The 14,181-nt window shown below is 55.2% G+C and overlaps 6 protein-coding genes across 6 annotated transcripts; 3 read left to right on the forward strand and 3 right to left on the reverse strand.

Moving 5' to 3' along the window:
* Positions 1-1,728: 1,728 nt before the first annotated feature.
* On the reverse strand, positions 1,729-3,738 carry M409DRAFT_28717 (uncharacterized protein; the record flags this gene model as incomplete). Its single annotated transcript, XM_033809152.1, has 1 exon — positions 1,729-3,738. The coding sequence occupies one exon, from the start codon at positions 3,736-3,738 to the stop codon at positions 1,729-1,731; it is 2,010 nt and encodes a 669-aa protein (XP_033661726.1).
* A 1,047-nt stretch (positions 3,739-4,785) lies between these two features.
* M409DRAFT_59626 (uncharacterized protein) lies at positions 4,786-5,657 on the forward strand (the record flags this gene model as incomplete). The annotated part of the gene is made up of 2 exons (XM_033814252.1): positions 4,786-4,921; positions 5,248-5,657. 2 exons carry the CDS (start codon positions 4,786-4,788, stop codon positions 5,655-5,657), a joined length of 546 nt encoding a protein of 181 aa, XP_033661727.1.
* A 1,485-nt stretch (positions 5,658-7,142) lies between these two features.
* Positions 7,143-8,350, forward strand: M409DRAFT_70154 (uncharacterized protein; the record flags this gene model as incomplete). The annotated part of the gene is made up of 5 exons (XM_033818597.1): positions 7,143-7,215; positions 7,283-7,323; positions 7,406-7,771; positions 8,021-8,128; positions 8,180-8,350. 5 exons carry the CDS (start codon positions 7,143-7,145, stop codon positions 8,348-8,350), a joined length of 759 nt encoding a protein of 252 aa, XP_033661728.1.
* Positions 8,351-9,397: 1,047 nt separating this feature from the next.
* On the reverse strand, positions 9,398-11,038 carry M409DRAFT_28719 (uncharacterized protein; the record flags this gene model as incomplete). The annotated part of the gene is made up of 1 exon (XM_033809153.1): positions 9,398-11,038. One exon carries the CDS (start codon positions 11,036-11,038, stop codon positions 9,398-9,400), a length of 1,641 nt encoding a protein of 546 aa, XP_033661729.1.
* Positions 11,039-11,415: 377 nt separating this feature from the next.
* M409DRAFT_70155 (uncharacterized protein) lies at positions 11,416-12,462 on the reverse strand (the record flags this gene model as incomplete). The annotated part of the gene is made up of 1 exon (XM_033818598.1): positions 11,416-12,462. One exon carries the CDS (start codon positions 12,460-12,462, stop codon positions 11,416-11,418), a length of 1,047 nt encoding a protein of 348 aa, XP_033661730.1.
* Positions 12,463-12,863: 401 nt separating this feature from the next.
* On the forward strand, positions 12,864-13,558 carry M409DRAFT_59629 (uncharacterized protein; the record flags this gene model as incomplete). Its single annotated transcript, XM_033814253.1, has 3 exons — positions 12,864-12,874; positions 12,930-13,293; positions 13,352-13,558. 3 exons carry the CDS (start codon positions 12,864-12,866, stop codon positions 13,556-13,558), a joined length of 582 nt encoding a protein of 193 aa, XP_033661731.1.
* Positions 13,559-14,181: the final 623 nt, after the last annotated feature.

Here is a 14,181-nt window from a genome sequence, read left to right on the forward strand (position 1 = left end):
ATTATCGAGATATCTCTTCTTGATGAGTTGGACACCGTCGTGCGCTTGCAGCAAGGCTCCGTGCTCACTCCAGGGGAGCCAGCTAGTGAGCTAGTGGCATTCCCAAGGCGAGGCCTGCGAAGACATTGAGGAAGAACTAGAAGGGGTTGATTGAGAATGCGAGTAAAGCGGGTCGAGAGGGAGGGGTGATGTCCATGTTGGGAAGACTTCTACTTTCCTCACACTTCGTGAATGGGAGGCCGGCGGTCTAAAAGCTCTACGATCCCACTCTCGTAGCACATCTCCCTTTCCTAGCACATTACCCTCTTCCTCACCCTCACTACAACCGTCCACACATCTCCACCAGCGACCAACCCCTCTCACACTGACAATCGAGACTCCCCAGCCCCCATCACACCAAGCTTTTAAAGGAGAGAGAGAGAGGCTTCCCTCTGTCAGCATTAGCAGCAACAACAACCACACGCTCACGAAGAACCAACAACCATACGCCCACTAGGAACTGACAGTGAGAACCACAACCACAAGTCCCGAACGACGATCTCTCTCACCCACCCACCCATCCCCTAATCCACGAATCAACTCGAACATCAGGCCAGCAAATCAACCCCCCTTCCCCACGATGAGTGAGACGGAAGGAAGCAAGCACCACAATACAGTAGCTAGCTGAGCCAGAAGTCGTCGGGTCAGACAACATGTGAGCTATAGAATTGTACGACTGTACGTAGGAGCGAGCTCTCGAGGTCAAGTCATGGATCCAACTAGGTAAGTATACTACACAAGATCCAATCTCACTCACTACTTGGCCAGTCTCACTACTTACCTGGTCTCACTACTGACCTGGTCTCACTCGGTCGCTCAACTCGCTCAACTCACATGATACGGACAAATTGACCAGCACTGCACAGCCCCATCAAGTAAGAAAAGCAATTGACTCTTTGAAATGCGAGAGCACAGAGAGAGGGTAGGGAAGAGAGATGATGGTGTTCAAACTGCTGCTATGCTGCGCCAGACAAGCCAACCAGCAAACATGGGGAAAAGGGGGCCCTTCCCTCTTAGCAAAAACCACATCATCAGTCAATCAATCCATACGTACACGTAGTCACTCTCACTCACACTCAATGCCCTTTCCACCCCTTCACCGTCCCCTCTCATTCCAGACCCAATCACCGGCAAAATCACGATAGCAAAGAAACACACCGCACACACAACATCGAGTTTGAGTGGGTAAAATCTGTAATTTCACACGCCCCCCTCCCTCCCACTCCATCAGAGTGGAGAGAATATCAAAGGGCAAAGAGCTATTCCTACAGATACGAGTGCCAGCTGCCATCAATCCCCCATCCCCATCCATTCATTCCCATGGTCCTCCAGTATCCTCCATCCCCCTTTGTCCATCATCGCGAAATAAAAAGCAAAAAAAGCAAAATGGTATCTCATCTCTGCGGGTTTTCTCTCATGCTTGTTAAAACTCCGTCACCTTCCCAATTTCCCATTCTTCACAGAAGCGCAGACACATATCGCCGGTGTCGCATCTTCATTCCGTTTCCCATTCGAATGATAATAAAAACTCCTTGGATTCCCTTCCCACCAGCAGATAGCGCCAGCAAACTTGAAAGTAAAAACATAAAACATATGGACAAAGGGGGGTTTCTCATCGTCTTTCTTTCCTTCCATGGGACCTTGGACCGGGGAGCTGCACTACACTTGGAGAGTTGGCTGACTTTCCCCTCACGGAGAAAAGTCACGCCAACCTCCAACCCACTCAATATCGCCGTCTTCTAATTCGTTATCAAGGAAACTCTTCTCGGGTTTGTTGGACCGCAGAACCGGTACGGGTGATGTCTTCGTCACGGGTGGTTTGTGCTCGCGCCAGTTGTTGTCTTCTTGCCACACTTTGCTGTTGTTGAACGAGTTGGACCGAAGTCGTTGAGGACTGCCAGTGTTGGGACGCCAGCTGGGGGCACGCTCGCGTTGCTTGGGCTGAGTAGTCGCCTTGGCTTTCTTGTTGCTGAAGGGCGTAAAGCTGGCAAAAGCGTCCGAGTACTTGGTCTTGGGTGGAGTGGCAGTCGCCGTGGCGGCTGCACTGGCACTCGCGGAGTTGTCGACCTTGGCACGACGGAAGTTGCCCAAAGCAGCCCACTTGTCGAGGATCGAGATGGACTTGGTTTTTGGCAGGTCGGTACGCTTCTCATCGGATCCTGGAATCTTCATTGGACTGGCAGAGCGGGCGTTGATGTCGAGGTCGATCAAGCCCTGGCGAGGTGTGACGCTGCCACGTCCGTCGTCCTTGATGTTCTGCAGTTGAGGCGTACTTGGCTTGGCGGTGCTCACACGCTCGATGTCGTCGCCAGCATCTTCGAAAGGATGGCATTCCTGCATCTCTTCCTGCAACTCTTCTTCCTCATCCCACAAGTCACTCCAACTCTTAGAGAAGCCATTGGAACCATAGGGAGTCGTCTTGTTGGATGGACGCGTGAAGCTGATTGGAAGTGACCCAACAAAGCCGGACTTTGGCTTGACAGACACGGCTGACTGCATCGACTTGGCGGACTTGGTAGACTTGTACGACATGCCGAGGCCAGAGTCGAGATTGGAAGACAGTGAAGCCTCGTCGGTGTCAACATACTGCCATTCAGAGTTGTTGGCAGACTGGGGGAACAAGTCCATATCCTCGTCGCGGATGGTCGACAGCTGGCGGTTGGCTTTCTGGGGCGTCTTAAGCGCGGCGGTCCAGGGGAATGAGTCTGCGCCAGGCAGTGCAGGGCTAGTGACAGATGGCGTGCGCAGTGGTTCACGAGCTGCCGTGGCGATGATGGGAACCAGGTCATTGTTGTCCGTGCAAAAGTCGTCAAGAGATTCGTCATCAATCGTAAAGCTGATCACCGCATTGAGTGCATCGCGAACAGCGGCCAGTGATCGGTTGGCAGGGTCCAATGCCAGACAGTGGACGAGGACATTGTACGTGTCCTGCGACATGTTGGGAAAGACATCGAACAAGCTCTGGCGGTCGCGGGCAAAGTCGTTAAACAATGGGTCCTTCTGTGTAGGTGTCGCGAACGGGTTGCGCTGGAACAGGATGTTGAGAAGAACAATGCCAATGGCCCAGATGTCGGCAGCCGCGGGCGAGTATCCATATCCATACACAGAAGCGTCATACTGCTCAGGCGCCATGTACCGGTCAGAGCCAACAGCAAACTCGGTAGACCAAGTATCGGTGGTTGCCAATCCAAAGTCACCAAGCTTCATGGCTCCATTCGACGTCAAGAAGATGTTCTCAGGCTTGATGTCGCGGTGGTAGACGCCCTTGGAATGGAGATAGTCGATGGCATCCACAAGCTCCAGCATAAAGTCACGGACGTGTCCGGTCTCCAATGGGCCCTTGCCCAGTCGGATTGCCTCGTAGAGATCGCCATTGTTGCAAAGCTCCAACACCATGTACTGATGGTTCTCCGTCTCAAAGTGGTGAATCAAGTTGACGACGTTGGGGTGATTCGCAAGTCGTGAGTGAATGGCAAGCTCTTCGGAGCGGTCGTCGATCGCAATGGCAGCCGGGCATGTTGTCGATGCCGTGCCGGCACTCTGCTTGGTGATGCATTTGATTGCGACGTCATCTCCCGTGATGGTATCCCTGGCGGCCAGTACCATACCAAAAGAGCCATGGTTGAGGGGTGAGACTGTTATAAATCGGCCATTGTCGAGAGTTCTTCCTGGTGTGAAGCCATCTCGCATACAGGCCATGGGGTCGGGGTTCCAGGGGTTCGGTGGTGTGGTATGAGTTCGTAAACAGACAAATGAAAACGTCTAGCCGCGCCAACAGTTCGTAAACTTTTCGGTAGCAAGCCTTCTCTCCTCTCTCAACTCCAGCGTTCGTTCAGATCCAAGATAGCAATACAGGAAATCGCTCAGTCGCTCGCTTGCTCCAAGTCAAAAGCAGGTGGTGTTCGCCGCGGGTGTGTATTCAAAGAAACGTAAGGATCGTCAATGTGGTCATTTGTACGTATTTGCAGGAAACCGGTGCAGTGAAGATGAAGCCGTCGGTGGCCCAACTTGCACGCTCTGGTTGGTGTCGTTGTCGTCCGCGTCCGTCAAGGAGCAGTACGGCGGGTTGGTGATAATAGTCGTTACAGCGTCAGGGGAAGGGGATGGAGTCGGTTACAAGTATAAGGTGGAATATGTGTCGGGAAGAAGAGGAGTCGTAGAGTCGAGAGGTGGTGTTCGAGTCAGAGCCAGGCGGCGGCGGGGGCGGGGATGAGTCGTAGTCGGGGTGGAGGAGAGGTAGTGGTGGTGGTGCCTGGAGCCAATGGTGCCTGAGGTTGGGAGCGCTGGAGGACCTTATCGAGCATCAAAGGGCCAGCGGACCAACAGGCGTTGTCGGTGGTATATAGAGGGGTGCGAGGAGGGGTTCGGCGGGTGGATGTGGTGAGCAGAGCAGAGCAGAGCAGTGCCAGGCGTGATGTCGCAAAGGGTCTCTGCTATGCTACAATGCTTGCGCAGCGAGCAAGGCCGATGACGAATGCACGGATGGCGGGCGAGGCGGAAGCTGATCAGCTGCGGCGACGGACCCTGTTGCTGGTGTATCACATCTGCCCTTTTGCAAGTCGAGGTGGGAATTAGGCCGTAGGTATAGGAGGAGAGTGTATCGTCCAGGGAGCGCCCGCGTGCTAGTGCTCTGCTGCGCTGTGCTTTCAGGTTGCTGCTGCTGGCTAGCGGGCTGGGTGTTGCTGCCAGTTGCCGGGTGCAGCACCAGGAATGCGTCCGCGATTACTTCGGCGAGCGAACACAGCAATGACTGGCAGGCACGGCGGTGAGGAAGGAGCGTCCGGGCGAGAAGGAAAGCGCGGCCGACAGAACGTGGAAGCCCCAATGGCAGACACGGCGGGTCGTAGGTGGATGGAGGGAGGTTATGAGGAGGATAGGAGTGGTGAGCGGTGTGGCATGTTGGTGCTGTAAGGATGGTGGGTTGAGGACCGCAGCAGCAGCAGGCAGGACGACGACAGCGACAGGCCCGACGGGAGACGGAAACAGACGCACGGCCACGTCCACGCTTCCAGGTCCTTCGCTCGCCCAGCGCCGTTCTTTGTTCTGATAGGGCCAATCTAAGCCTGCATGCGTGCGTGCGCTAGCTCCGAGCCAAAGCCAGCTCGCGCCCAAAAGCGGCGGGACTGCTTGGTCAAACTTCATCAAAGTGGCATGGCACGGCGCTGTCTTTGACGCCGGCCGAGACGACGCTCGACTGCGTGACCCCAGATGGCTCCATTGCACCATTTTGCCGCCGACGTCGTTTGCCTGCGCATGACCTAATAGCCGCGACGAGAGGTGATGCTCTTTGTTGCGGACAGAACACGTATCCAGACGTATCGCAATGCACTGTGCACAGTGGTACCGGAGCTGCAAGCTGCCTTGTTGTCGAAGTCTCCCTCTCCCTCTCCCACCACCTGGCGCTTTCCAGAACCCCCTCCACGCTGCCTGCGAGACGCCCGTTTCAGTCCACCGCGGTCATTGATGAAACTGAGACCCCTCCACCAGCGCCTCCCCGATCAGACCAATGGGCCAATCCACTGCAAAGTCGGCCACGCGGGCAACCTTGGGAAATTGCGAGATGGTGGGGTCCAAACGAGACACGCGCTCGTCATCCCCAAGCCCAAGCCCTCCGATAGGGATGGCATAACTGCTCACGCTGCTGCTAATTTCGATTCACTCGCCAGCTTGCCGATATGCTGACGATCGACGCCAACAATGCTCTACTCCAATGGCCACCATATCCTGTAGCTACTGCTACAAACTACTGTGCATGTACGTACTACTTATCCTGGGTGCTGTGCGTCCAGCAAATGGAGCTCCGTCGTCGTACTCCATTCCACCAAGGTCTTGCCACTGGTACCGTCTGCGTCAGTTGCATAAGCGTCCCGCCAAGTCCCGGAGAATACAGCCTAGACTTGCCCGCTTACAGCTGTCCTCGTGCTCTGCCCCAGGTACAAGAGTACGCAGGTACCGACAGAGGGTTCTTTGTCTCCCATGACAGCCAGCCGTCGAGCCAGCCAGACCTTGGTGACCAAGACGAGGCGTTGCCGTTACTTCAGATTCAATCGCCCCTTTCTTCCGTTCAGGAGAAGGCATCTCATGACCAGTTCGAAAGGCTTCCACGTGAGCGAAAGCTTGATCGCGACAGCTGCCAGATGTCTCAGAAGCGTCCAGCGTCTTCTTGTTCGTGGTTGATCGCCTAGCCGACCCGGGTCGAGTCCGAGTCCAAAACGTCCAGCGCCTCGATAGATGAAGACTGGTTGCAGCGGCGGCGGCAACGGGTCGGATAGACGCCTTTCTGCTCACGACTCGCGAAACCCACGCGCCAGCGAAGCCAATATCTGTCCGCACCCGCGACAGACATCCATTCAACACTCGTCTATGTGTGTGAGGGTGTACTCGTGCAACATGCGGTGAAGCCATCTCTCCACGAAGCATGCGACGCCATCTAATCCACGGTAACGACACCACCTATAGCAACCCAGCGTGGTGAAGAGATTTCCCGTCAAGCATCGTATGCGTGCAGTAGCGGCGCTGCGACAGCGATAGTCCAGCATGCACAATGTTCCGAGGAAGCAGCCACATTGCTCGAGGCCAATAGGTAGGACTGTTATTACTCGCTTGTGTAGTATGCGTCGAGTCGTGTATGATCAGCGCGCATACCAATGGCGCGAAAAATGCAAATATTGATTGCTGCAGTTGAGGCCCCTCAACCGCGCTTTTTAGCCACGACGGAGAAGGCGGTGTGAGCTGGCGAATGCGTGTGAGAACGGTGTCGATTCCGGCAGATGCTCTTTTGAAACTGAACAATTCTCGACGTGGTCGACGTGAACTTCATCCGTAGAATTCAAGACGTGAGGTTGTGGTAGAGTAGTGGTGGTGCTTGTCGTTGCTCGGGTGATGGTTGTCCTCTCCACCGCGCTGCGCTACGCCCACGAAGAGAGCTTCCTTCAGCTGCCCACCAAAATTGCAGAACCTCTCCAAGCCACGCAAAGCCTGAAGACTGGAGGATCTGGCCTGCCCTGACATTAGCGCTCCGCCACCCATTCTATTGTCTTGTGCCTGAACAGATTCACTTCGTCTGTATACGCTGGCGAGTAATAAGCGAAAACCCCACGGTCATGGCAGCAGAGGAGAAGGAACAGAATGGAGGCAAGAAGATCGAGGGCGTGAAACTGATTCTGCTTGATATTGGTACTGCGCTCAACAAGTTCGATATTTTACAACAAGAAGTTCTAGATTCTAACAAATCTATCTGTAGAAGGAACAGTCTGCCCAATCTCCTACGTCAAAGACACACTGGTAGGTCGTCGCCACACACTCTCCCGTCTCCTCACTCATGTCCCCTCTCCAACTTCCACTCACCATCTCCCCCTCTACACAGTTCCCCTACGCAACCCGCGCCCTCCCCAGCGTCCTCGCCAAACAATGGGACTCCCCAACCTTCGCCCCCTACCGCGCCGCCGCCCCCGAAGCAGCCCGCGCATCTCCAGAAGCCTACATCTCCGCGGTCAACGACCTCACCGCGGCGAATTCGAAAATCCCCTGGCTCAAGAATCTCCAGGGCTACCTCTGGGAAGACGGCTACAAGACGGGCGCGTACTCGACTCCGTTGTTTGCTGATGTGGTGCCGGCTTTGAGGCGGTGGAGGGATGGAGCGTCGAGGTTGGCGATTTATTCGAGCGGGAGTGTGTTTGCGCAGAAGCTGTTATTCGCGCACGTGCAGACGTCTGACGGTGAGGGAGGGGATGTGGATGTGGATGAGACGCTGCCGGCCAACAGGAAACGTGGCAGGACGGATGACGCTGGCGAGGAGGCCGAGGATCTGGCCGTGGAGGTTCCGAGTAAGAAGCGGCAGGCTGTGTCGTTGGCCGTGGATGACGGTGAGGAGGGTGCTGCTGATGCTGATGCGCAGGCTGTGGTTGGTGCTGATAAGGATGGTGGTGGTGGCGATACGGCTGCTGCTGCTGAGGAGACACCGGTTGCTGAGAAGCAGAAGCAGCAGACCGAGGACTTGACGGGTTTGTTTGAGGGATGGTTTGATACGACGAATGCTGGGCCGAAGACTGAGGCGAAGTCGTACGAAATCATCGCTGAGGAACTCAAGGTATGGGAGTTGCAGTGCTTTGATTGTGTGCTATTGCTAACGAGTAAGCAGCTCCAACCCGAAGAGATCCTCTTCTTCAGCGATAACGTGCGCGAGATCGAAGCGGCTCTCAAAGCAAAGATGCAGACTGTCTTGGTTGACCGGCCGGGCAATGCGCCTCTCGAAGAGGGCGATGTCGAGAAGTATCGCCTGGTCAAGTCCTTCGATGAGGTCGAGGTGTAGAAAGGGTCTTGGGGCACAGGTCTTTAAGATCCAGCGCAGTCTTGAATGAAGCAAAAATCATCCTTCTTTGCGAGAATACTTGTGAAGGTGCGCTGTCCACGGGCAACATGCGGGCATTGTATAGTTCAAATCAGGGACGTAGAATCTCCATTGTATACTATCCTCCGCAATGGCGGTTTATCAGGCCATTATTGGTGAAAACAGTGGCAGCACATCCATCAGCGCCAACAATGTCCTCCTTCTCAACCCTCCATACCCTAAGAGAAATCCTCCACGAACACGCCTCCGACCCCCCAACCCTCCAACCACCAGAAGAACCCCCTCTCCCTACCAGCGATGACGACCTCCCACCCCCAACCAACACCTCCGACCTCCCACCCCCCTACACCAACGACACACCCCCACCCCCCTACACCCTCTCCCTCTCCCCCTCCCCTCCCCTCCCACTATCACCCTCCCTGTAACCCTTAACAACTACACCCCCCTCCACTTCCTCCCCACCGGCCTCCGCGCCCGCACCACAAACAAACTCCTCACCTCCCGCCTCCGCACCACCACAACCCACCCCCTCACCCTCCCCCACCACGCAACCTACCGCCAAACCCTCATGGCTTTACGGAACCTCGCCACGCGCCTCACAGGTATCCGCGCCCCGAGCGAGACGCATCGGCTTTTTCGCCGGCTCGCGCTCTTCACGCAAGAGGGTTTGGGGTTGGTGTGGCTCGATCAATCGCAGTGGCCTCGTGTTCGTGAGTCTATTGATAGTGGCCAAGGCGAGGTGAGGCTTTGTTTTCTGTTTTGTGTCGTGGGGAGGGAGTACACGGGTGAGGGGAGGTTTAAGAGGTGGTGGAGGGGGGTGAGGGGGGAGATTTGGGGGGTTAAGGAGGGGCCGGTTTTGTTGGAGGAGTTGTTTTTGAGGGGGAGGGAGAGGCGGAGAGACGAGAGGGGAAATGTTGGAGAGCGGGGTCCTGGAGATGGGAATGGGCGTGATGTGAGGGTGAGGACGAGGGAGAGGAATGCTTCTTGGATGGGTTTAGGATTAGTGGTTTAAGTACACATCCAACTCGAAGCTCTGCTCGTATCGCCTTTCCCATCCCAGACACTTTTCCGCGGGTAGACGCAGTGCGTTCGCTGACTTTCGACACCATCAGCGACATAATCATTCTTGAATTTGGTACCAATGACGCTGTCTGGCTTCCTTCCCTCCTCAACCCACTCAACAAGAGCCAGCAAAAGATTATGCCGACTATCCCTCGTCCCCTCCGCCAAAGGCCACGTCTGCCCGATATTCCACGCCCCGGGACCGCCGGAGCAGTGGTGCATCCCCGGGATATAGAAGAGTCTATAGAACTCGTGCATCTCGGACAGAGAGGCGTTGAGTGAAGCCTGCACGCCGCTGAAATGCCACGCTGACAGCGCGGATGTCACGCTCTCGTCGTTGCGGCCGTGGTAGGCGATGAGTTTTCCTCCTTTGGCGCGGAAGGCGGAGAGGTCTGTGCCGCCGGTGTTGACTTGGCCTGGGTTGATGTCCGTCGCGAAGTCCATGTCTTTGGTGGTGAAGTTGGAGGGCGTCCAGGCTGTGGAGTTGTATACGGCGCCGCGGAAGTAGTCTTCGAGGATGGTGTAGCTGAGTTCGGGCTTTCCTGTCGTGGTGTTGATGTTCTTGCTGAAGACGTCGGTATTCGCGCCCAGTTCGAATGGTGGGTAGACGATCTTGCCTGTGCTGTCTGCGATAGGCTCGTACGCACTGCGCACTGAGTCGATCTGTGCGGGTTGAAGGCAGACACTACCATTCAGCACACCAGCGCCACAAGCTAGGATCTCTGGATCAAAGCGGTACATGGTCGGATCGTCGATGATGCCGTCTTTAACGCCATCGAGCGGATCTAATATGTTAATTTGAGCCTCGACGATGGCCTTCCACTGCTCCTCGCGGACGTAGCTGGTCGAGTGAATATTTGGCCAGCCAATTCGACGAGCGAGAATACCCTTCGAGGACACGATTCTCAACCAATCTACACCAGGACTCCCAGCCAGGACGCCGTCGAAGTCTTCAGGATACAGCAACGCAGATTGAAACGCTTGTCTTCCTCCAGTACTACATCCTGCGTAGTAGTTGTGTTTAGGTGCTCGGCCATAGTACGCTCTCACAATCTCCTTCCCAACGCCAGCTTCCACATGAATGGCACGATATCCAAAGTCCTTGAGCACTTCCGGCTGATTCAGAAAGAAATCAGAGCCTTCACTACCATTGTGTCCGCCATTAGTCCCGAAAGATGCGAAGCCTAGCGAGGCGCCGTTCTGGATCGTTGGGTAGTCGATACAGCCACCTATGCCACCGCCGCCAGTAGCAAGAAATCTTTCGTTCCAGTCATCAGGTAGCCATGCTTCGACTTGGACACTGCTGCTCCGCGATGTTGTGACGTTGACTACGAGGCGGCAGAGGTTGGCTGTGATATTGGCTAGCTCGTTGGGTCCGCCGCAAGAAGAGACTTGATCGACCAGTGGGAATGAAGTGCCATTTTGGTGGTGAACCTCAGTGAGGACGACTGTGGTGTTTGGTGCTTGCAGAGAGGAAGAGACACCATGACACGCGTGTGGACCATGAGTCTGGGAAATGGACGAGAGAGCGTTGGTATTCACCGCACAAGCAAGCACAATTGCCAATGTCTTGGAAAGGTTCTGCATCTTGAGGTGACGATCTAATCGACAACGATGCTCCCTGTCTCAAGGATGTCTTCAAGGCCACGATGAATGGTCGCTCTTCCGAAGATCGGCTTTGAGATCTGAAGCGAATGCGGAGTGATTGCAAAGCAATGAACACTTTCAGCATCGTACCCACACATTAGACTGCGTTTGCCGGTGCGGGGATTGATGGAGCGAGAAATGAAGTTCGTGGTGATGTTGTACCGGCACCTAGACGGATTACTCTGACAGGCATCCCAATAATCCTTCTTCCCCGTGTGAGATCTCGAGATGTAACGCGAGTCCATATGAAGTACTCCCTTGCGCCAACGCTAATACCGATATCACACAGAGTAGTCTTCGAATGTCTGCACGGCCATCTACTTCGCGACGACCATCTCTCGCGCTTGTGGCTCGCGCACATATTCGTACTCGATATTTGTCTTCGGTCCCTTCGACTTCTTGCGTGGTTTGGGCGGCGCACTTGGTCGAGATCGCTTGAGGCCGTTCAACTTCTTCTTCAAAGCTGCCGTATCCTCATCATCCTCCTCATCGTCTTCGCTCTCGTCATCTTCCTCCTCATCACTGCCCTCCTCGCCACCCTCAGCATCATCAGCACTCTCTCCACCTAGCCAATCGTCGAAGTCTTCCATGTCGTCCTCGTCGTCCGACTCTTCCACATCGCTCACGTACTCAACGTCTAGCTGGCCAGGCTCCCGCTCTTCTTCGTACTCCACTTCTTCCTCATCCTCCTCGATACCCTCATCCAGATCCTCGTCACGCACACCCTCTTGACTACGCTCCAGTCCACGCATGACCTTCTTCCAGACATTCTCTTCCACGTTGAGCGGTCGATCTCCGTATGCACCGCTTCTCAATCTTTCCACCAACTCGCGCTCAATAGCTCTCTCAATCTTGGCGGCAGCCTCTGCTTTTCTTTCACGTGTCTCTTCCCTCCTCCTGACCTTTGGCGCCAGCTTCGGCACCATACGCTCGCCCAATCGCTCCTCTTCCTTTGCCAGCTTCTGTGCCCGGACCCTCACTTGCGTCAGTCGTGTAAGTCTCTGCTTGCACTTGTGCAGAAAGAACTTGGGCCAGTAAATCAACCGCTCATCGATCTGCTCCAGTGCTTTGGTGTAGTTGCTGCTCAGTCGAATCTTCTCCCACCACTTGTTGGGCATGTGTGCTCGCTCGACGGTCTTGATGTAGAGGTACAGTCGCTGAGTGCTGGGGTCGGCACGGATTGTGGCATATCGAGAATTGGCGAGGGGACAGGACTGGCGATTGCAGAGGCCGGTGACATTGTGTTCGTTGCGACAGAAAGTGCTCTTGGTGCTCTTCTGGTGGCGATCGTTGCCGGGGAGTTTGAGTTTGAAGGAGCAGAACTGCTGGTTGATGATGTTCCACACGATCTCGTCCGACGCCATCGTGAAGTCGCCGTCCTGATGTGGTCGTCGGTGGAAGTTGGGGGTGTTGGTGCAGAGACTGGGACTTTGTGGAAAAAAGTTACGCTGCAAGGTCAGCAGCGAAATCTTGGCGTCGGCGTTGGCGAGCAGAAGCTCCGACGGTGTCGGCTGGGCCTGCTGCACCTCCCTTCAGCACAAGTGTCGCGATTGAAGGTCTGCTAAGAATTCCAATGATGCTTTAACCGTCGGATTCTGCCTGCCATGCACATGACAATCGACAGTACAAAGAGCCACTCCATGCCGAAGGAACTGTAGTCGCATCCACCGCAAGGCCAAGCACTTCCTCTTTCATTCACCTCTCCAAGCCGAGATCATCCCGGCCGTTATACGAGTCCTGACATTTCGGGGCGCTCATATCTTTCATGGCTTCAAGGTAGGCCCCACACGACACCGCTCCCAGACTTACAGTGTTGATGAGGTATTGCTAGATTCAACCAGCGCGACTCGCGCAACGCCCTCTTCGCCTCCTACGACTCGCAGGCCCGCTCCCGACCCTCCTCCGCCGCCTCATCGTCTCCCGCTCCCCCGCGATCCTCCTCGCGAAACCCTCCTTATGGCGCATCCCCTTATGGTGTTGCCAGTAACGACTCGTATGCACCCGCTGGCGCTGCTTTTAGCGCATACCCAGGAGCGAACGGCGATGTGAATGGAAGAAGGAGCAATGATGGAGGTTTCAGATCCGCTACCCCGAACAACAGAGGCCAGTACAGCGACGCTGTGTTGAGCGAGTTGGAAAGCCAGAATGATGATCAGGCGAGTGAAATGAGCAAGAAGGTCAAAATGTTGAAAGATGTGAGTTGGTCTACATATTCCCAATACTTTGCGAACACCCCCGACTGATATGCTCCAGCTCACAATATCCATCGGAGACGAGATCAGGGACAGCAGCGGAATGATCGACAAGATGAACGAAAGCTTCGAAGGGACGAGAAACCGATTACGAGGGACCATGAACCACATGCTCAGGATGGCCGAACGCTCAGGCATCCCCTGGAAAGTCTGGCTGGGCTTCTTCTTGTTCGTGTTCCTGCTGTTTGCATACGTCTGGCTGTTTTGAGCGTTGTATGGGAATGTACAGTAGGTGGAAACCTTTGGCGTGGCGTTGGAGGATGGCTTTGTGGATTGCGAAGGGAAAAGCATCAGGATACAATCGAGAGCAGTCACTCTCGAATATGGTACATATGAATAAAGTGCTGAAAGGATGCACTTTGAACTGATCTCAGATCTAAAACTTCTAACCCAATGAGGAACCCGCTGGCGGCCTCATTCATGACCTCTTCTGGAAAGCACCTCGTCCTCGCAGAGACCGCATCCTCCATCCTCTTCACCGCAGACCCTCCCATCCAGCTAGACTCAATCTCCTCACCAATACACGCCAACTCAACTCTCAAGCCAAACTCCCCGGCAACGACCACCCCACCAATTTCCTCTTAACCTCAAGCACCAACCCGCCCAGCCTCTGCACCCTCGAAACCTCCACCACCCGGCCCACCGCCACAACCAACCTCGCACTCAGATTCCCCATCCCAGGCGTCGTCAAAAACCCCACCACAGCCTCCCAATTCGCCTCATCCACCAGAATATCCTGGCGCCCTTGCACCCGCAGGATCATGGTGAAGGCGACCCGGTCGATGCTGCTGTCCATGCCGAAAAGGTCGGCGGCGCGGTGGGGGAGGGGGG

Source organism: Zasmidium cellare (genome assembly GCF_010093935.1).
Source record: "Zasmidium cellare ATCC 36951 unplaced genomic scaffold M409scaffold_45, whole genome shotgun sequence".
Lineage (NCBI taxonomy): Eukaryota > Fungi > Ascomycota > Dothideomycetes > Mycosphaerellales > Mycosphaerellaceae > Zasmidium > Zasmidium cellare.